Source organism: Vanacampus margaritifer, chromosome 7 (genome assembly GCF_051991255.1).
Source record: "Vanacampus margaritifer isolate UIUO_Vmar chromosome 7, RoL_Vmar_1.0, whole genome shotgun sequence".
Taxonomy (NCBI): Eukaryota; Metazoa; Chordata; class Actinopteri; order Syngnathiformes; family Syngnathidae; genus Vanacampus; species Vanacampus margaritifer.
This window is the reverse complement of record NC_135438.1, coordinates 22483385-22507230: the sequence shown is the minus strand read 5'-3', so window position 1 is coordinate 22507230 and position 23846 is coordinate 22483385. Positions and strand designations below refer to the sequence as shown.

At 40.0% G+C, this 23846-nt stretch overlaps 1 protein-coding gene across 1 annotated transcript; it reads right to left on the bottom strand.

Annotated features, from left to right (window-relative positions):
- Positions 1 to 326: 326 nt before the first annotated feature.
- LOC144055043 (high affinity choline transporter 1-like) lies at positions 327 to 23626 on the bottom strand. The gene is made up of 9 exons (XM_077570651.1): positions 23316 to 23626; positions 16535 to 16731; positions 16341 to 16454; positions 15334 to 15489; positions 7349 to 7497; positions 5666 to 5809; positions 5397 to 5550; positions 5065 to 5282; positions 327 to 2903 (listed from the first exon to the last, which is right to left on the bottom strand). Exons 2-9 carry the CDS (start codon positions 16716 to 16718, stop codon positions 2370 to 2372), a joined length of 1653 nt encoding a protein of 550 aa, XP_077426777.1. The 5' UTR covers positions 16719 to 16731; positions 23316 to 23626; the 3' UTR covers positions 327 to 2369.
- Between the last annotated feature and the right edge of the window lie 220 nt (positions 23627 to 23846).

The window sequence follows — 23846 nt, the reverse complement described above, 5'->3', positions numbered from 1 at the left end:
AAGGTTAAAGAGTCTCCTAATATTATTAGTAAAGTGACGATCTTTAATAAAGCCTGTTTGGTCGCTATGAATGATTGTCGAGATTACTGTCTAGTCTAGATGTGAAAGCCTTAGTGATAATTTTAATATCAGTGTTAATTAGTGAAATCGGACGGTAACTTGATGGAAGGGTGGGGTCTTTTTCTGGCTTTAATAAAAGTTTTTCCACACATCCTATTTTGTTAACTTCACCCAGCCAATTCACTTCTCCCTATTTTTTTTGCTTCCACCTCACAAAACAAAATTGTTTCCTTGCAGTCACGACAAAGAACAAAGTAACCAGTAGGGATTTTTAGATCAGCTTTTATTCTGGCAGAAGCTCACCCCATGGGGATAACATTAATCAATTACAAAGTAGGACCTTGCCAAGTGGCAAGAGAGAACAGCCTTCATGAAAGATCAGTATACATACAATTACTGACATGCATAATAGTATAAAACCACATACAGACAAGGAGGGAAAAATACAATAAAGCTCACTATGTTTATTTTAAAACTAAAACCAGTCAAGGACGTTAATGAGTGACCTTTGGAAAACCCCAACATTGGAAATAAAATATTACTGCCACAAAAGTGATCAAATAAATGCCACACAAATACTCCACTTTTAAGGCATGCTTGTCCATCGGGAAGGACTGCTGGCTGAATATCTGAAGATGCATGAAGTGCTTTGGGAAGCAGTACTCATTGTGAGAACGATAATCGCATGTAACATGCGCTAACACTGCTTAAAAGTGCAGGCCAACCAAAAGGCCAATTTGAACATAAAGTGATAACAGGTCTACATTCATTTATTTTATTTTATTTTTTTTAGGGTGAATTGTACTTATTGCTCATTTGAGATACAAATACACATTTGTGTTGCTCCTCTAAAACTAACTATGCATGGCAATCCCGCCTTGGTATAAAAATAACAATCAATGTACAAATGGTGATTAGACTGTACAAGAGTATAATACATTTAGAACTCACATCTATTCAAAAAGATGCATGCAGAGTTCTGTTTTGATTCTAAAAGTCGTCTTTGGAAATCTTTTGACCATCTGACAATTTGTTTTAAATGGCATTCACCAACACGCGTGGAGCTCTTCAGCCCACGTATACACCCGTTCGATGGCACTAATCAAATAAACCCCCGTTTCCAGTGATATTTAAGTGTAGTTTAGATTGTCACACAAACAATAGTGTTTGGAGGCTCAGCACGATACAATAATGAAACCCGGTGAAGGTTCGTTGGTTAATAGGAATACACAACATGAAAGAGGTTAAACAGATGTCACAACAATGTTTAAATAGTGCGTTTCGATTGCAATCTGACTTTGAAGATTTGCTTGCATTGCACAGGCAGCAGCATGTGTCTGACTGCACGTCAGAAAGGGTGGGACAACCTGGGTGGGGGTTCCCTCATTGTCACAGCATTGTTGAAAATAATACAATGGGAGGTCTCTAACTGACTTGGCTGTGTTGACAGCACTACAGCTTTGAGAATTCACATTATGGACGTGTTCACGTAACAGGCTGTGGGTGAGCAAAAAACAACAGTTGACAGTCAAGTTTATTTTGAATCTGTACCGTTGTTCTATACTGACATGGCATGTTCACAAGATGTACAACATGGTACAAGCATTCATGACATTGGTTAATAGAAGTATAGTCAATGCCACAAACTAACTGCCAAATTGGAGTCATTTATTTAACCATTGCCTGTTGCAGTTGTTTCTGGAGTGTTAATCTGGACTGTTACAAGAAAAACAAAATTGCGACACATCACTTAAAAGGGAATTCAATATTCTTCAGTTGGACTGAACTTTCCTTTCCTTTCTTGTGCAGACGGCCAAAAGGGACTATATTTCAATCCAAAAAGGAACTATATACTTTTGCTAGAGTGATAAAATATATTTCTACAAATCTGTACAAATCAATAAAACATAAACAATTCAAATACCCCTTTCTTTTCCAAATGGAAATGATTGTAAAAGGCTGCGCTCCTTCTGTCCATTGCAGAGATGTGTGATTAGCTGCTAACAAGGCTCAGTAATTGGATTTTTAATTTTTTTTTTTTTTTTTTTAATGAATCACATTTTATGCTACTGGTTAATAGGTAGTTTACTATTATACACAAACTAAGTTGACTTTTTTTTTTGGTGTGTGTTTGTTTGATTGCAGAAGGAAGCTGATAATAAAGACGGGTGCCAGGGAATTTGGGGGACACGTTGCCAATGTTGCCCTGTTGAGTATGTGACACAAAGTCAGATTCTGTCCAGATTGTATTGACAACGTCCTCGGCCAATCCCTGCTATCGCGGACCATCTTTTTCCATGAGAGGCCTTTTAGCAGCTGGTGGTGTTGTCCAGCAGCTGCTTGGATACGGAGAGCTCGACGTTCTCTTCAGCGGAACTCACTTCCGCAGGCTTGGTTTGCTTGCATTTGACCTTGAACACATCCAACTTCTCGGGCAAAAGGCCGACATCGAAAGCCTTGGCCATCAACCAAGACCCGGACACGATGACGACCAGCGAGACGAGCATGATCAGGGTGCGGAAGGGGAAGAACTGAGTAAGCGTGCCCTCGCGATTTAGCCGACAGTTGGGGAAGTGGATGATGGGCGGCAGGTTGATGAGGGGTTCGCCGCTCAGGATTCTCAAGGTGAGTCCCATCATGACGCCCACGGTGGCCCCGTAGCCGTTTGACGCCTTGAAGAACAGGACGCAGACCAGCTGAGGGAACATGATGGTGTAGGACATGTCCACGCCAACGAGCCAGAAGACCAGCACGCTGCTGTCCAAGAAGGTGAGGCCGGTGCCGAACAGACCCACGACTATCACAGAGATGCGGATCACCCACTGCATCTCGCGGTCAGATGCCTGAGACCAGAGAGACAAACAGCGCTTCAGAACGGGCTTTTCGATCAAGGATTATCTACTGACGCCTTGAGGCCAGGACAAAGACTCAATAAGCGTACGCCAGAATAGTAACATACACTATCTCATTACTGGGAACATTCTTTAGGCAGTACATGAAAAGAGCCATTTTTAGAAAATATTTTAAACAAGACAGAACATGAGCAAGCGATGCTTATAGCAACAGACCATCGCCACATATTTCCAACAAAGTACCACAATTCATTATTTCAATTACAAATGTCCATTGGGATCATTTGACTTTTTAGCATTGTGAGATTCTCCTTACTGTTCCGCAAACAGTACATTTAAAACTGCACAGTGATAAGAAAAACACGCCTAACTTGAATGCATTGATTTCTCTATGGCACTTGTACATTTTCTGCCTCTGCAGTGAAAGTGCCACCGTCTGGCATCATACAGTTGTACCTATAATAATAATTATACATTTTCTCTTTCAAGGTTAATCTGACTGTTACTCAAAGTTTTGCCTGCATCCTGGAGTCAGAATCATCAACAAGGAAATGAAGGCCCATCAGGAAACTAAAGAAATCGCTGAATGAAATGTAAACCTAACCTCTGTAAGACACAATTTAAAATAGTGAGAGAATAATAAGTTTGTTCTTTAAGAGGCTATCATATTGCACACAGGGCGTAAAAAAAAGAAAGAAAGAAAAAAAAGCACTGATAACAATGTTTTCAGCCAAAAACAAACAGAAGTAGCGCATGTGTATTAATCAGGATCATGAATTTTCAACAAAAATTCAAGTGACAAACCAGTCAGTGCTAAAAACATTCAAGTCATATAAAACTATAAAATACATTTTTATAAAAGATATAAATTAAATAGATCTTTAAAAAAAAAAGTATCTAAAATATAAAATCATTTAAAATAAACACACAGTAGCAAGAAACCATACACCCATCTTGCAGTAGTAGCACAATCCCCTAAACTACGATTGAAAATGAAAATTCCACATATCGGAGAAACACTTATTTTGCTTTCATTTCAAACTTCCACAACGATTCAGTTAACACTTCCTGTCAACACCTAAAGAATAAAACGGCTGTACATATTCCAGCTTTCAGGACAACTTTATTGTGACGACAAACGACAACAGTGCATGCAACAGTGTGCGTGACATTTTGGACAAAATTTATTTAACAACCTCACTGTCAAAGTGGTCACGGCATAGAAAGATGGCCCACCTGCCCCGAGGCACCCAACGAATCCTCGCCTATGATACAGTCTGGTTTTTTTTGGGTTGCTTTTTTCCCCTCAATTTTTCTAAATGACAGAATTCCATCATGACGACAGAGGTCATTAAACCGTGCTATAAAGGCAGAATATTTGAGAGAGCTCTTTGATTGGCCATCAGTCTTTTATGCAAATAAAAGGTACGTCTGGGTTACTAAAAAATTCAAACAAATATACTCCTACATAGTGGTGGTTAACCTGGGTTTAATCCAACCCCAGGGGTTCAGTGAGTCAGAGGGGTTCGGTGGAGGTCAAGACACACACCCGAATCATTTGATTCGTGATGATACACTCCGCTTGGCCAATCTGTGCTGCAGGGAATTTGGTGTGCTCAGTAGTCAACTTGTGGCTGTTGTGATAGTACGTTGTGTGATTTCTTTATTATTGTAATCCCTTCATAACTATGTTGCGCACAAAAAAAAAATGTGGCAAAATGAATATGTGCAATATGAATTTACATCACAATGCATGGTGTTCCACAGGGTTCAATTCTGGGGCCTCATTGTATCTGCTGTTCCTGGGTTCCATATTAAGAGAACAGCGGTGGCTTTGTTTTAAAATGCTCTATAAATAAAGAGTTAATTGATGGGAGTCTGCATCCTATGTGCATGATTTGCAATACCTAGTTGAGCATTTCTAATCCAGCACAACTGGCTAAATAGCAAAAGTAAAGGAACCCTTAAGATGCAACAATAACAAGATCCAACAAGGTTGACAACCACTGATATATAATAATGTCACGTTTCAAATAACTACTAAAAGCGCTGCAAAGAGCAACAAAATGTGCTACTGTATGTACACCCAATTGCATACAGGCCCTGATAACTCCAACAGGCATCACAGGGAACGCATTGTTGCTTTTCTCACCTGCTTGCGGATGATGTTCTTGTAGATGTTGGAGGAGAACAGTGAAGCGGAGGACAGCAGGGCAGAGTCCATGGAAGACATGACGGCCGCAGCTACCGCTCCGATCCCGATGATGGACACGTAGGTAGGGGTGAGGTACTGTAGTGCGATTGGGAGAATGGAACCTGCATCGCCGTTCTCATATGGAGTTGGCAGTCCATAGAGGGTGGAGTTCCAATCTACAGAATGATTATATACAATAAGGAGAACAGATCAGGAATGAGGAAGTGTTAAAAACGGAGTAGGCCGAAATGGTTTACAACATGAGTCCTGCAATTAAGAGTTGAACATACCAGTAGATGCTGCCACAGCTCCCACCAGGACTGAGGGGATACCAAGAATCAGGCAGAAGCCGGCGGAGACAAAGCAGGTCATTTGAGCCTGAGTGTAAGATGAGGCCGACAGAATCCTCTGGTAGAACGCTTGGTAGGCCAAACCACCGAGAGCCTGTCACAAACACGTCATATGTCATCATCATCATCATCATCATCATCATAGCTGCCCTAAAATCCAGCACACAGTGACGCACGAGATCTTATTTCTAAAGCGCTCCTCGACTCACCAGCAGCATGAAGTCATCAAACCACTTGCCGGCTTCGTCAAGCGGCACCGTGCCAATCCAGGGAGCCTGGAAGGTCTCGTTGTAGGCCGTCAGTGAGATGTCCAGAGAGTGAGGGTTGGTCAACAGGAAAGGGACACACACATACTGTGTACACAAACACAAAGCTGATTTCATTATGCACTCTGTGGAGGATGTTTGCAGTCTGACTAGAAAGTCGGAATCCAAAGCAAGTTTCTCTTGGCTATACCAGGAGCAGCGGTTGTTACAGTATATTTCATGAGAACTATCAAAGAAATGAAGGTGTTGATTGCAGAATTTCTCAAAACTCGTGTCAGGCTAAAACATCTCACAAAAACATAAATTCAATTCAACAACAGCAACTCCATTAAGCGCATCTGCTCACAACCATCAAGAGCTTTCATGACAGAAACTAAATATAGCTTATAGCAAGGCTGCTCAGTCAATCAGCTCCGGTTACGATGATGAAGACTTTTTCAGCTCAAACATTATTACACTGGGAAACACAAGTTTTGTTGAGTTAGAGACAGCTGGTTTTAACTAATTTTTGGGTGCAGAATCCACAATCAATCAAGTTTTTGAGCTATACAATCCGTTTTCTTCAAAAATAGGAAATAATGGGTATGATAACACTAAGATGAAATAGTTACAAGCTTTGAAAACTAAAAATTTGGGAGCTGCACACCCCTCTCACTACACTGTCACAATTGTGACTGTACAAACAAGTTGCCACATAGCTGGAGAGGAGTCTTATCGTAATCAGCTCTTCTTACTACAGCTCATCAGTGGAATTTTGCATATCAGGAGTATAAGCTGTGAAGAAAAAAAACTTGATGCGTTAGTAGAAAACTTCTGTGACAACTGTCCCTAGAATGGCTACATTGTTAGTGGTCAGCTCAGCAGCAGCTAAAGCAGGTTATCAGCCAACCCAGCATGTTTAGTGTACCACATGTTAGTCACTGAAAATCCTCATGTGGAAATATTTGATTACAAAGAGGAATCCCTCAGAGAGTTTTTTTTTTTCAATGCAGATATAGTCTGTTTCCAAGACAATATCCAAAAAAGAAACAGTGGTGGTTAATACATATCATTAGAAAAATGTTTGATTGAATGAAGAGTAAGTGTATTCTTCTACTAGCAAAGTCATGGGAAGTAATTGCTGAAATAAGTGATCTTTCCTTTTTTTTTAAGTGACCTCATTAGTTTAAACATGACATTCTGAATAATATTACATTTGTGGAATAAGAGTTATGAAGCAAAATCCAGCTGCTTTTATCTATCTCAGGAAGCGGCCATTTTGCCACTTGCTGTTGAAGTAGACATCAAAGTTGCTCAGGGCTCAGGCACAACCAATCACAGCTCACCCGTTTTCTGAAGCTGAGCTGTGATTGGTTGGTACATGAGACCTGAGCAACTGTGATGTTATTGTCACTCAACAGCAAGTGGCAAAATGGCCGTCGCCTTCTGATATTGATAAAAACTGCTGGATTTTGTTGTGTAACTCATATTCCATTAATACAATACGAACCAGAATACCGTATTTAGACTAGTAGAGCTGCATACAACATATTGTCAAGAAATATTTTTGGGGTTGACCTCTCCTTTAAAAGGAAACATTTTCTGACTTAGTGGTGGCAGTAAGAGGGTGAATAGATGCTTACGTACCAGGCTGATAAAGATGAGGACGAGCTGGATGACATCTGTGTAAGCCACAGAATATAGCCCTCCCAAGAGCGTGTAGATAACGGCAACGACGGCGGAGATGACAATGGAATAACCATAAGAAATGTCCAGGATCACTCTCATAGTTCCACCTGGAACAAAACAGCATTGTGATGCGCACTTGACAACATATGGGCAAACACTTACACACACTTTCAACACAGACACATGCAACATATTTTTGGGACGGGTTTAAGTTATGTTGTAAACCTCCTTTGATTTTACATTTTTCTCTCTCACGGACATACAGACACATATACATGCATCCACTTTTAACAAGCCATATAGTACATATTAATTTGCTCATTATTTGATTGATATCCTGAAAAAACAACAACCACATATTACAGTTGCAAAAAAGGTCAATAACATTACACCTGGGCAGATGGTTTTGTATTAAACATCTTAAAAACAAATCCAAAAGCAACAAGCGGACATAAAGCAATGATATTAAAAACAGAACCATAAGAAGAGAAGCAGCCTATTGATTGTGACTCCAAAAACCCATAAGACACTGATAATTAAAATAAAAACAAAAGCAAAACAGAAGCTTGTTGAAGAAATGAAACAACTGAAAGTATAAAGAATGAGTAAATGTAGATAAGTGAAAATAAAAAAAACATCTTGTTACTCAAACAAGGCAAGCAAAACGTCACTACCTTTACTGTCTCTTCTCCCACATTGCCAGGGTCCCCCCAGCCGCAGCCTGCAGCCACACGACAACAACGTCCTTAAACAGAAAAGTGTCAGATCTGCACCATCTATCGCTACTTACTGTACCACCCTTTGGCCTACCGTATCCACCCCCAACTCACCCAAACACACTTTTTGGAAAGAACCACTTTCTCACTTCTTTGTGTTAAATTAATGGTTACTTGACTGCTACGCTTTGGATGCCTCACTCTTCTTGTCCCTACTCACCCGTTCCATTTCATGAGTTAGTAATATTAGTCCATTAGTTGTCACACACCTAAAGGACCCTCTACCTACTGCACTTTTACTTTGACTGCAATCTTCAATGGTCTGTTCACATTTGGCACTAAAATGCCAAAATGTGCTTGGTGAGTTCAGTGTAATGGTGTTAAAGCACAAGACACTGTGTACTCCACATTCCATTTCCTCAGTATTACTCAATGCATTTTTTATTTTATTTAAGTATTTATAATGTACAAATTAAAAAAATCCATACGAGAGCAGTCTTGTTTGGCACTGAGGTACAGGTAGACTAAAAGATGGATGGAAAACTACTTTTTAGAGAATATTGAAGAGTGGTAGTCTTTCCCTGAAAGCATACATTTCACTTCTAGGAATCTGTCTGGCCCTGCTATATCTTATATAGCTTTGAATGCCATAAGCATTATTTTTATGACCAACAGTCCGTTTCCCCTTGAATTTATATTCAGGAAGGAAAGTGAAGTCGTATTCAGATGCCAGCTGTGGATTTAGGATATGTTTCTTTTACTACCTAAGCTTATGGCTGGCCATGACATAACATTGACTGAATCATAAAGCATTCCTGGGTGGTGTGCTTTACAGATTTAGAGGCATATCCCTTCTCTCTTGTGTGTTGAGCCGTGCCCTTTGCCACAGCGCTAAATTTAGGATAAAAAGAAGGTGGAATGACAATCAGGAGGGGCCCTCTTGGCTCCATGGGCTGCACTAGGGTAGGCCAATGAAGAAGAAAAAGGCTGTTTAAATATCCCCGTGTTTTTTAGATCCTATGCCTACCCAGACACATGGCTGAGTGGGTGAAGGAGCACTCACACACATCGTATTACATAGTATCTCACAAAAAGTGAGTACACCCCTCACATTTCTGCAGATATTTAATTATATTTTTGCAGGACAACACTGGGAAATAAATGACAATGAAAAATATCTGTGTACAGCTTATTAACTCATTCAAACCCCAAAACGTATAAATAAGTTTTTCAATACTTTCTGTCCTTCACTCCCAAAAACACATTTGTTTTTTATGTGTTTTTTTTAATGCTAGAGCATACAGAAGGCTTTGATGCAGCTTCTGACCTGAAGAGGTCGCTTAAAGCAATGGTAGTTATTACAAAAAAGGGCCAGCAGGTGGCAGCAGAGTTTAAGAGATTAGCCAGGACCATGTTGCAACAAGCTCTTTTCCCCCCAGTGTTTTCAACAGGTTTTTGAATAATGATGAAACTTAGCTATTTTCTAATGCTAATTGTGGCAAAACGGAAACAGATACAAATATACTTTTTTCTGATTAAAGAAGAGACTTTAATCTTTATTTTGGTAGGTTCCGTGTTTTTATAGCAATAGAACACAAAATTCTATGGACATTGCAAAATCAGTCAAAATCCAGTAAAACAGCCAGGAGCAAAGGGAGTTGCTTCAATGAAAATGGCTGGGAGTGAATGAGTTAAAGAGTGTAAATTTAGTGCTTCCTCAAAATACAGCCATTAGGAGCTAAACTCCCCCCTGGCAACAAAAGTGCGTTACAGACCAATTGGATGCAGTGTGCGGAAAATGGCTGACAACTCCACTCCTTCAACCTCTGCACTAATGCTGGCAAAACTCAAAACGTGTATTTTCCAAAGACACCCTCTGGAAGTGACACTAAGCATGTGCACTCAATTTAGCATTGCTTGACCATGGCAAGGAGTGTTCGAAACCTGTTCTGTTGAAGCGCTAGCAACTCAGTTTCAGGGTGTTGGGCAAGCTCCTTTTAGCCTAGGTCATCATTATGTAGAGCAGGGGTGCTCAAGTTCAGTCCTCGAGAGCCCCTATCCAGTCTGTTTTCCATGTTTCTCTCCACTAACACACCTGATTCATGATCAGGATCGTTATCAGGCTTCTGCAAAGATTGCTGATTAGCTGATCATTAGATTCAGCTGTGCTGCAGGAGGGAAACATGGAAAACAGGCTGGATAGGGGCTCTCGAGGACCGAACTTGAGCACCCCTGATGTAGAGCAACAGTTATTTTTCTTTTATCAGATCTTCAGTTTCATGAGGTGCCATGTTAAGTTACCTGTGTTCAACATACCTGTTTCCTATTCACACTTGAGACCTTGTAATACTAATGAGACACCTCAATTTGGACATTTTCACTCCATGGGTTTTGCCGTTAGTGGCTCTATTTTGAGTGATATGGAGGAAACAATGAATGTACACGTTATATAAGCTTAACACTGTCTACTTTTCATTGTGTCCCAATGTTGTCTCATGAAAAGATATAATTAAAGATCTGCAGAAATGTGAGGGGTGTACCCACTTTTGTGACATACTGTACATCCACACACAAACATACACCTTACATACACTTTCGTATGTGCCCCGTACCGTATTTCATTCCCCTGCAAAAATGTGACTGTGTACTTGCCAATAGCATTTGCAATGAAAAAGAGCAGCTTGTCAATTTTTTAAAAATGAAATTATAAAAAGATTGAAAACTTAAAAAAAAATAAATAAATTTTGAAGAAAAAAAAATCCGCAAATACTCAAAATGAATCCGTGTGTGCCGAACCGTGAGTGTGCGGGGGTCTACTGTATTGCTATGTCTGCATCTGCTTTTGTGTCTGTGTATTAACTTGGAATGCAAAACAGTCCTTCAAATGTCAAGTTTTAAAAAAGGAAGGGTCCAGGCTAAATTAGTTTAATTGGTTTGGACAAAAATGTTCCACAACACAAACACACATGAAGTTATGTAAAGGCGTGTATCATTGAACCCGTCAGTCAAAGAATACAAAAGCCTCTGATTATATGAACAACCTGTATTGAATAATTGATCACCTTTCACAATCAACAGGCTGCTCGATGTCTAACCCCCTTTTTCAAATACCACTGGAAAAGAAAACAGCGTTAAAACACACATGCAAAAATATGACATACACCACATTCACACTGCACATCCATCCATCAGAACTCTCACACAGACACACACAGCAACATTAATAAAGCATACAGAAATAACAGCAGCAGTTATACTGTAGTACAAAATGGTGTATCAATAACAAATTATATTCTAAATAAAAAAATCCTATGAATGCAAGACATAATCAATTGCATTAGCTAATGCTGCCCCATAAAGTTTGGGATCACTCACAAAAAAACGGATAAGGTCTTGTAATGGACCGACTCCAGTGGCGGCTCTACCAAGTTTTAGCCGGGGTGGTGGGGGTGGCAGAAGGTCCTGTTGAGGGGCGGACGTTAGAACTGCAAATCCTCCAACACCCCCCACTCCCTCGCACACACTTCAACTTCACGTTTAATTATCAGACAAAGTTTTATGCGTCACGTGAATAACATAGCTTAGAGTTGAGCACAAACTCAGTTGGCTATGCAATAATAATTTTCAACAATTTTAAGTTTTTATTAAAAATATTGACAGTCTACATTGAGTCACAATCTTTCACACCATCTACATTTGTCTGATATATTCACAAAGTTTTTTAAGCCAATTAAAGACAACGATTATTATGTGGTGGCAAACAAAACGCAAAAAAAAAAAAAATCTACATCTATGTGCTCCCTTGTAATCACAGGAGTGTGTTTTTTGTTTATTTTGTTTAGAGATTTGTCCATGTGTTCTGTAGAGTGCTTGGTTACAGCTGTGACTGTTGTGAAGACACATTTCATTATTATAGTTCGACCAAATTCTGTACTACGCAGAAGACTAGATGTCAGCTAAATACATTTAAAGCCATTAAAGCAACACTAAGGAAGTTTTCAAATTTCATAAAATATTTTCAAACTCTTCTGTTGAAATTGACTTACAACTAGTCGAATGGTACCTTTTTTTTTTTTTTTTTCCTGGAGTCGAATGGCACCTTTGTCATGGCCTGAGGGGGGTTGTATTGCTTTTACTGGTACTAAACAACTTTGAGGAGGGTGGCAGGAACCCTGCCACACAAAAAATTACAAATATGCTGACTGCTTTACGGAAAAGGTTATTTTAGTTAACGAAACTAACGAAAAAGCTAAATCTAAAATTCCCCAAAAAATTTCTTGATAAAAACGAAAATGTTTTTTTTGTTTTAAACGAAAACTAGCTGTAATTACTATAATTACAGCTTTTTGATAAACTTTTGTGGTTAATTTTTAATGTGACTAAGTATATTTGATTTGATACTAACCGGAATAAGGACATTTGAAAGTGTGTCACTCAGAAGTGGCGTAATCGAGCATCAGCCAATAGAAAAGCACCTTCAGATGAAGTCACTCCTTGGCGACAAATTTGCCTGCTTGACTTTTGTCTCCAATGGCTTGGCTCGCCTGCTTCTTCATTTAACTCAGCCGAAATGAAACGCTAGGTAAGAAATATGTTACTTTTTTCATTTTATCACGATGTTTATTTAGTATTGTGCACAAGTAATACACATTTAAAAAAGAAAAGAAAAAAAAGAAAACTAATACTGGAACAACTACTAAAAACTAACAAAACCACCCTGAAAACTAATTAAAACTAACAAAATTTAAAAAACAAAACTCAAAACGAAATAAAAACTAACTACAATTAAAATTCCAAAACTATAGTAACCGGCTTTATGGCATACATCTTCCACCTTTCCCTATTTGTTACAAAGGCGGAAGTCGATTCTATGTGAGATTACTGCTGTCATGGTAGAAGCTTCAAAACAACCGAAATTATTTTTGTCTGAGGAAGAAGTTCCTTAGTGTTGCTTTAAACAGCAAATAAATACATATAAATGCATTCTGAAATACATTTCACCAATGTTTTCACACTTGCCAGACGTTTTTACTATAATAAACATAGACTAGAGTAACCACAAATAAATTGTAGCTTACCTGACTGTCTGTGGTCAGCCTGGGAGAATAAAGATAAAATGCACTTGACTTTTTTCCCCCTTAACTAGTGGCGTAGTGGGATGCAACCGTTTTCTTGTTGAAAGGAGAGGGGTGTGAATTCTAAATAATGATTATTAACATTTACACACACAATTTGGTGAAAGCGGCAGCTGCCACCCCTTGCCACCCTGTAAAACCGCCTATGATCATCTTGAGCTTTGTTTTGTGGAATCAATTTAGAGCAATTATGGCCAAGCATTATTTTCCTGTGAATCCCAAGCACATTCCCTGTTTGACGCCGTCAGGAAACAACACAGTTTAAATATAGCCACAACCAGCACTGTCAGTGACAATGCAGGCCAGACCATCATGTCCTCTTAGGATCCTCACTCTTCCATTAAAAGCACTTTTCATTGATAAGACTTGGACATGCCAAGTCTACAGTTTTTTTTGTGGGTACCATTCAATAAGAGTGCCGGCTGAAGTCACATGCACTTTTCTTTTATGAACATTTGGCTTTTCTAAATGATCCCAAACTTTTCGTGTGCTTAGTGTTAACATGCGTGTTGTCTATGTACTGCATACTTACGCGTTTAAGTGTCTTGGCAATCTCATTATCATTAGACACCAAGAGCATGTACACATACATGCCTTGCTGTTATAATTGAGTAGCTGTCCTTGATTTATTTTGGGTATGTCTGTCAGCCAAGGGACCCCGGGCGGCCCTTCAGCACCCACCACTAGAAGGACTTTGCAGGTTAACATACAAGCATAAATACTCATAATTTAGTCCTGGAGGCATAGTTTCAACAAGTGCAGGAATAAACACTCCAGGAGCCATCATGGCCATTTGAGTACCACTACATCAATGGGATGGCCTAATTAAATAAGGATTTTACCACAGTGCTTCCATGTATACTACACTGACAATAATCATTCAGTCCAGTTACTTTGTTCTAAGTGTGGTATTTATAGTGTCCCTAGATGTGTTTATGTCTGCACGACACATGCATTAGGGATGGAATGGTTTTTGAAAACCGTTAAAAGCGATCGGTAAAATAGTTTCGATTCGGTCCATCTGCGGTCCGTTTGGTCCTTTCACCCGCCCCCGCCACCCCACCCACCTTTATGAGCACTAACCCATTATGGCGCCATGACTGAGGTGTTTTGTTTCAAACAGGAGTTTGGTTTAACCCGAGGATAATCGATGCTAGAATAGCACACAGTTAGCAGACGCTTGTAGGCCTCCAGCTGCATACGAGCGTTTACGCTTGTACACTTTCCGACTAGCGACGTCGGATTGGTGTATTGAGGCAAATGTTGACCATTCCGTAAATCCCCTCAAAATAAAGATGGAAATCTACAATTAAAGCACATCTTGTTTGTTTTGTAATCCAGTGTGGTGGTGCTTAGAACATGAATGAAGAGATGACACAAGAGGTTGCGTACATGGAGTATCAGTTGAGCTCATTCACACATGTAGCCGTAATAATACACAAGTTAAACATTACTCTATGTATCCATATTAGATACGAGTTACGACACATCTGTGTCTTATGTCCATCAAATAAGACTTATTTAATAATTTCATCTTATAATATTAGAATTGTAATTTGATCTGAGAAGTTGTTTTCCAACCTGTGGTGCCAAGGCACTTATTTTGCGGTAAACCAGCAAACAAAGATAAAAAGTTTGCATACTGAAATAATAATCTTAACTCTGTTTAGTGACAAATGTACATAGTGTGAAATCTGGGCTTGTATAGTTGAACATAAAGCTGATATATTTGCAGGTAACCATGACTTTGTCTGTTGTATGAATGGCAACAGATGGACAGACACAGGTTGGTTTTGCTTTTTGCCATCCAAATGAAGAGCAATTATACGTTATGCCTGCCATTTATACCGCTGGCATAAATAGGACAATAATAATAATAATAATAATAATAATAATAATAATAATAATAAACACTTTCACTTTTTACTCCAAGAATTTTATTTTTTTCTAAACTGTATACCGAACTAAACTTAAGACCATGAGCACAAAACTAAACCAAACCAAACCGTGGAATTTGTGAACCGTTCCACCCCTAGCATGCATACATTATTATGACATCACATGCACAGTTGTAGAGTCTGAAGCAACTCACCCAGGCTGACAAGTGTGCGTGCCACCCACAGTACATCAGCGACCAGTGCAGGAATGATCAGAGCATTGCTCACAAAGTTTCCATACTTCTTCTGGAAAGGGTCCATCATTGTCACATACTTGTTCTCTCTCATGGGCTTTGCAAAGAAAAAGCCACCTGGAACACAAAGAAAGCATTAATGCGAAATAATGGTGTTAGGCAATCGAAAACTTTACACTAGATTTCTATCAGTGGAAAAGAGGGACAGAAAACGGCAAGGAGGGCATTCAGGAGAATGATGACAGTACCATGTGGACATTAAGGAAAACAAGTGTTCTCTTGAGATAATAAAGTACTACCAGCTGAACACGTCAAGTCCACGCAGCCAATAGCGGCCTAGAACAGAGCAGGGCACGGTTTATTTCCTGATTTCTCATAACGCTCACACAATGGTGACATTGGCAAATGTTGGTGTGTATCTCAGCGATTAGAGGTCTCTTTGGTTCAAGTCATCACACTTTGCACCTGTTGCCTCATATTACCACCCTAAACTAATTTCTCCTGCTCCTATTTTTAACCTGAGCGACACTTTTATAGTTTTGTGCAGTCAGATAGTCGATGGTGGGGATAATCAGGTTATGTTAGTAGTCAACAACATCATTATCGGTTTAAGTAACAGACAGCCAAGTGGTCAAGGTTTTGTGTTAATTTCTATTTATCGTAATGCAACACGTTATGAAATGAAGGATGTTGACAAATCCTGAAGAGACTAACTTGACACGAAAGCCCACACCCCTAAAAAAAAACACAGATCAAGTTCCATTTACATTGGAGGAGTGTAGCGGTTGCATAATGTACAGCAGGATACACTCCTGTCAGCTTCTAATTTTACTGGCATTTCCTGCTGCTTGCTGGTGTCAACTTCAAACCCTTTACACATGCGTACAACTGGGCCATGTATCAACTGGCCAAGCTAGAAATCACAAGATATTTGACAAGAATAACAAAGTTACAAAGTTAGTACTCACCCAAAAAGAATGTGACAACATAAGGGACTGGCATGAGAGCCCACACTGCCCCTAATGTTGGATTGTATGTGGCCTCAGCTATACCCAGGATAAAACCTCCTCCTACCCACGTGGCTGCAACAACAAGTTTTTAAAATAACCGTCAGTTGTCGTCAGTTATTTTTCTTCATACAAATAAGCTAGCAACTTTTTACCTGTCAGAGTGAAGACGCCCACGAGCAAGTTGATGTTGCGTCCGGCGAGAAGTGTGATTTCCATTCCATCTCCTGTACACTTTTTCTCCTCTTTCCTGGTACGCATGGAAGCCCAGATGCCCGTTCCCAGGATCAGCAGGTAGAAGAGTGCCATCACCACCAGACCCGGCACGTTCAAAGTCATGGTTAACGATTGTCTGTTGAACAGCAAACGCATATAAATACAACACACAAAACAAAGACAAATTGAACGTGCATTCACTCAAACATCATGTTACTTATTTCAAAACATTTGTCTTGGTAAAAAAATAATATTACTGTGATAGGGGAGGATTTGTAAGGTTTGGTTAACAGAAATTCTTAGACCCCCAATTTTTTTTAAAATGGACTAGGAGCGGACGAGGAGACGCAACGACGCAAAGACAGTGAGCAGCAGTATGTTCATGACAAGGCTCTACTTTCTTGGCAGACTGGACAGGAGCATGTGGGAAGGTGAAAGACAGGAATGTTGGGGATTTAAAACAAAACAAAAAACATGATAGTATGTGTTGGGCAAACAAGGGGGAATAAAACTGAGAGGCGAAGGTGGTCTCACAATGTTCGTGGCCATACTTACAAATGGTGGACTGTCATTGTCCCACCCTTCAAGAGGTTGAATGGCCCAAGTTTTGACCCCATACACAGGCAAGTGGACATATCAGTACATGTTGTTCTCTGCACAATTTCAACCATATATGCAACTGTCAAGAGAGTGCTAAACAACTTCAGTGATCTACCAGAATTATCATGGAAGAGTAGTGCCTTGGAAAACCTTTTTTAAAAAATATATATATATTTTAGACATACATTTAAACAATCATTTGTATGGAGGAAAAACAAGACATGTCCCCTGCTCGCTAAAAAACAGTGTAAGCTCAGACTCAAATTACAGCTGCCAAAAGAATGTATTGACATGCAAATGTGTAGGGGGGAAAAAGAAAATGTTTGTCAAGGGAAGGGACTGAAAAATACAAGCCAAGAGGAGTATTTACCGTCTGTGTGTGCGTGTGTGTGTGTGTGTGCGAGTGTGTGTGTTGGCATGTAAGGAATGGATGAGGTACTGGGACAGTTGCCAAAGCAAACAAATGCCTAGAAAATTCACTCATATGGCTCGTGTGATCTACAAATGTCTATGCACATGCATAGACGTCCACGCACTACACATTTTATCACAACACACATTGCAGAGTTCTAAACTGTATAGTTCTGGCACCAGGCCGAGAGCTCCCATTCTCTGGACATGTCCAAACCATCTCAGTCTGGCCTCTCTGACTTTATCTCCAAAGCCTCTAACATGTGCTGTCCCTCTGATGTACTCATTCCTGATAATATCCATCCTGGTCACTCCCAAAGAGAACCTCAGCATCTTCATCTCTGCCACCTCCAGCTCTGCCTCCTGTCTTTTCCTCAGTGGCACTGTCTCCAGACCAAACATCGTTGGTCTCACCACAGTTTTCTAAACCTTTCCTTTCATTTCATTTTATCTGAAACTCTTTTATCACACATCACCACACCTGACACTTTTCTGCAACCGTTTCAGCCTGCCTGCACGCGCTTTAGCACTTCTTTTCCACACTCTCCATTGCTCTGGACTGTTGACCGTAAACACTTAAACTCCTCCACCTTCTTGGTCTCTTCTCCCTGTAACCTCACTCTTCCACTTGGGTCTCTCCCATTCACACACAGATACTCCGTCTTGCTACGGCTAACCTTCATTCCTCTCCTTTCCAGGGCAAACCTCCATGCCTCTAGCTTCTACTCCACCTGTTCCCTGCTCTCACTACAGATCACAATGTCATCTGCAAACATCACAGTCCATGAGATTCCTGTCTAACCTCATCTGTCATCCTGTCCATTACCATAGCGAACAAGAAGGGGTTCAGAGCTGAGCCCTGATGTAGTCCCACCTCCACTTTGAACTCCTCTGTCACACCTACAGCACACCTCACCACTGTCTTACAGTCCTGATACATGTCCTGCACCACTTGAACACACTTCTCTGCTACTCCAGACTTCCTCATACAAAACCACAGTTCCTCTCTGGGCACCCTGCCGTAAGCTTTCTCCAGATCTACAAAGACACAATGCAGCTCCTTCTGACCTTCTCAGTACTTCTCTATCAACATCCTCAAAGCAAATACTGCATCTGTGGTACTCTTTTTTTTTTTTTTGGGCATGAAACCATACTGCTGCTCACAAATGTTCACTTCTGCCCTCAGTCTAGCTTCAACTACTCTTTCCCATAGCTTCATTGTGTGGCTCATTAGCTTTACTCCTCTGTAGTTACCACAACTTTGCACGTCTCCCTTGTTCTTAAAAATGGGCACCAGCACACTCTATTCCTCATGCATCTTCTCACTATCTAAGATCCTGTTGAACAACCCAGTCAAAAATTCTACTGCTACCTCTCCTAGACACTTCCATACCTCCACAGGTATATCATCAGGACAGAGTGCCTTTTCACACTTCATCCTCTTCAATGCCCTTCTCACTTCATCCTTACTAATCTTTGCTACTTCCTGGTCCACAACAGTCACCTCTTCTACTCTTCTTTCTTTCATTTTCCTCATTCATCAACTCTTCAAAGTACTCTTTCCATCTTCCCAACACACTTCCATCCCTTTCCTTTATTACCCTAACCTGTTGCACAGCTTTCCCATCTCTGTCTTTTTGCCTTGCCAACCTGTACTGTATAAATCAGTCTCTCCCTCCTTACTGTCCAACCTAGCATACAAGTTATCGTAAGCCCCTACTTTCACCCTATGCTGCATTTCCCTGTACTCCTGTCTACTAATTGAGTGAAATTAATGGGAATTGTCTATTCTTCTCATTTTTAGTTCCTGATTGTAAAACAGCCACAAGAGAGCGGCCCGTCACAAGTACATACTGTATACCTTGAAAGCCCAGCAGATATCAGCTCCATACAGATACTTGGTATTGGTACTCGCCCATCCCTAGTTTACTGGGTATTGCTTAAGTGATTGTATACTTGGTAGACCACTTAAACTAATACTCAACTGCATAAAGCACAGGAAAAAAACAACTTTGAAAACAACTGGAGTGTCCATGAGCAGTGTTTGATACTGTATACTACTAGGATACTCATATTTTTCATTAGCTTGTAAAACACAGCCCACAAAAGGTTACTGTCTCAATCACCCTTCTGTCCACCACATTTGAATTACTGTATGAACAACTAACACACCATAATCAATCATTACTGCATTAATTACGGTCTTTAAGTTGTCTTCTAGTTGAGGAATTTGAACGAAAGAGTAAACAAACCTGATAGACATTGTTTGTTAGAGCGTCTTATTTACTAGCGTGGTAATTGCATGAAGGTTTTTACAAGTTGACTAGTGAATATTAATATTGAAAATTGTGTTTATATTAGTGGTTTCCTGAATTCAAATGCAAATATAGTTGTTTGCAGATGGTTGGTGATTTTAGAGAGCCTCCTCCTTGTATGTATGGAAGATATTTCACATTGGAGTGAGGCCTGGATTCCTTCATGGGGATTGGACCAGATCTTGAAATTGATGGGAGGTGGACTCCCCATATATGTCTCCCTCCCTCACTACATACTCCGAACACACAGCGGGACCTGGCCAGTGATTGTGCATCATCTGCCATTTCTCAGTCAGACTGGATAGACTCACGTTACAGTCTTCTTGAAATACAATACAGAAAATTATTGCCTTAAGCATTCAAAGTGATTCAGTCGCATCTCATTTGCCATCCTGTGCACTCTTGCAGCTTTAGATTGTGTCACTATTTAAGTCTGGATTTAATATAAATTGGATCAAGTCCAATCTTTTCAACCTATTGCGAATCATGAAAACGTCTGAAAGGAAGCCAAGTTCATCTTGAACCCACATGTGCTGGAGACAACTCTCAAGCAAGATGCAAAACTGGGCTCAATGAACTGAAAAAGAAAGTATTAATCATGCCCCTTGTCAGTATAATCACTCAGCCCATGTGACTTATCTTTATGGAGTACTATCAGGCAAAAAATAGATCAAATAAAATTGGTCTGGTTTGATACTGTAGATGTGCTGAAGCTATACTGGGATGGGGCTCTGACTCTAACAATTGGAAATAGTTTCCAAGTGCACCATTGATTGACATGAAGGGCAAGGTCATAGTGTGGTACTGAAACACTTGAGGCTAGTTGTTTGTCAAGATCTTACTTTAAAATGTTGATTTTAGTAGTTTCTATATAACAACATCTTGTTGAGTCATTCAACCCCCCACCCCCCCTCCCCCCACACTTTTGCGGTCAGACATAAAATAAACTTTTCCCACTTATGGATACATACATTCAATGCATTGGGGACACTCTCACGTGTAATGCTCCGCCACACACGTGATTTAATGTATTAACTCGGTACCTCTAAATTGCACTCACATAGTCTTGCTCCAAACTGTGGGTTGGCACTGCATGTTTATCTCTTATCTGACTAGTACATGTGTAAATTAACATTGTTGACACAGATTAGATCACTTCCTTAACAAGCCAGCAAATATATGTAGTCTTTCAAATTTTCAATGGTTACCTCATTATTATACTACTACTATATACTGTATACTTTAACGGGATCACATTTACACGTTTATTACATAATTCTTCCAAACTAAATTAAAGCCTCTTCATTCTCATTCTATGACTTCTGCAATTTAAGTCTTGTGTCAGAAAGCTTGGTCTCAGTCGTACGTCTTCCAACAGGATAACGAGCCAAAACAGCCAAAACGCAGCATAAGAACGGCTAAGAGAAAAGCAAGTGGCCTTCAATGAGCCCAGATCTAAATCCCATTGAACATCTGTGGGAGGAGTTGAGACATGTCATCTGGAGAAAACACCCTTTAAACATGAGACAACTTAAGCAGTTTGCTCATGAGGAGTGGGCCAAAATGCTTGCTGAGAGGTGCAGGAATCTCATTAACAGTTACAAAAATCGTTTGATTAAAGTGATTGCCTCAAAAGATTGTGCAACTAAATATTAAGTTATGGGTGTCATCATTTTTGTCCAGGTCTGTTTCATTAGTTTGCTTTCTAAAAATAATTATGTTGAATGGCAATTCAAATTAATTGTCAATTTTGATTGCTTCATTTTCTTTCTTTTTTTTTTCCAGTGACCACTGTGTGTTTTTCTTTCATTAACAGAGGGGTACAAACAATTTGGTCCATCTGTGTATATGGTGAAAACTCCACCAGCCACTGCTGTCAAGATAACATCGTCAGTGACTTGCTTATGAAACACAACTTTCTTTAACTTGTGAGAGTGAAATTGAGCAAGCCCAAGAAAGCAATATGCTATAAGTATATACAGTTATTCTGTCAAGACAACTCTCATCATAGTCTTCAAAATTGCAATATGCTTCTGCTTGACACAACCAGTAGGGGGCTAAAGGGATTTAGCCATTTTGGATTGTACCATGCGGTTGTAGTGCAAAAGTTATCCAACAGGTGACAGATGACAGCACATTACTCCTATAAGACAAGTTTTTGAGCTTGGTTCAAATGCAGAAATACTCCTGTATTGTGCCAAATCCATACATTTAAGGCTATTTCATCACACAGAGCAGCAAATACACATTTTGTTGACAGTCAGTATATACGCAGCATGTTTGACTTCACCTACTGACACCTGAAGTTGTTGCATTAGAGGGCTCATTGTAACCTTCGGCAGCATTTGGCTGCTGACAGACAGCTGGCACAGCATTTATTTATTGCCAATGTAACTAGAGTAACTTTAGACATGAGGACGCTCTCTGTCTAAATTAGCCATGTCCTCTGATACAGGTGCAGAAGTGTGACTTGGCAAAGCCCAGCTATTACTATCTATGAATACCTTCCTCCCTAGCCACATGTCTCCATTCGCCTGCCCCTCAGTACTTTTCCGCTGCTGCTAACCACTTCATCACCCTGCCTGCAAACTAGTGGATAGGTTATTATCCACTGTTAGCACATATGGCCAAACTGACTCAATTCAAAGCTTTACTTATTAAAAAAATAAAAAACTGATTAGAGACAGAGAACATTGAGAGCCAACAAAATTGTAGGCAAAAGCCTTTATACAACATACAGATATGAACTGAAAAGTTAAACCATTAACTTTAGTACATCAGTCATCTTAATTAATTTTATGGCAAGTTCTTTCAAATACATCCAGCCCAAGACATCTTAGTCATCTTAGTCTAGTGCCTAGTATTGGCATTACAGTAATTAGTGCTTAGAAGTCCCGGGTTCACCAGCAAGGAAATGACACATTTCTGATTACTGAACTAATATTAAACATACACTTGTGACAAGCCTGTAAGCCTACATCAAGTATCCATTTAAGAATTTGCAGAGGCAAGGTTATAAGACACTGGAATCTCTAACAGCTTTCCAATTATCCGTTTCATCAAATAAGGGTATTCTCCAAGCCTATCAACATTTCACCCAAGTCTAGAATAACGTCAGTTCCTGCCTCCTCGAGGAGCAGTGTAAAATCAATCACAATTCCTGAGGCATAAAAATTCACAAACAAAGACAAAATGTACACCATGGTGAGGCCCTCGAGAGTTATGTGGCCCCAACAGTATCACTCAGGCTATTTAGAGCATAGGTATGTTGACTGCCCCAACTTGAAAAGAAACGTAAAGCAGACAAGCACACAGTATAATGTAAATGATAGCAACATGAAAAAGTCTTATGCACAGTACACCGCAACTCAAAAAGAGAAAATAAAATACATACCCAAAAACGCTGTCACACAGAACGTCTTAGATATTTGTGATGATGGGCGGATGGAAGAGAGAGATGCTATTCTCACAGGTCACAGCACACGCCAGATGATTTGAGTCCGTCCAAAAGGAGGAAGAAAAAAAATGCACTCAGCTGGAATGGTGGCACACACTGCTCAAAAAGAACACAAAGAAGGTACAAAAATATAATAAGGGTCAATGTTGAGTTAATTGGTTTGATGTTTTAAAAAAAAATTGGATTGAAGGTTCACTCATAAATCGGACACGAGGGTAAGGTTGAAACTCTCTGGAAGTGGCAACTCAAGCGTTTCTTTTAAAGCTCTCCAGGGGGCGTGACCAAGTGGCCAAAGTGAAAAAAAGAGGGGAACGCGACCACTACGACCTGATTGGTGAGTGGTCCGAGGCCCCTGCCTACAGCCAATTAGCTGTGAGCACAATGCATAGCGAGGCCCGGCCCACACGTAAAGGCAATCCATATGGGGATGTCTTAGGCCCTGAACTGACACTATTACTTGCACCTCTA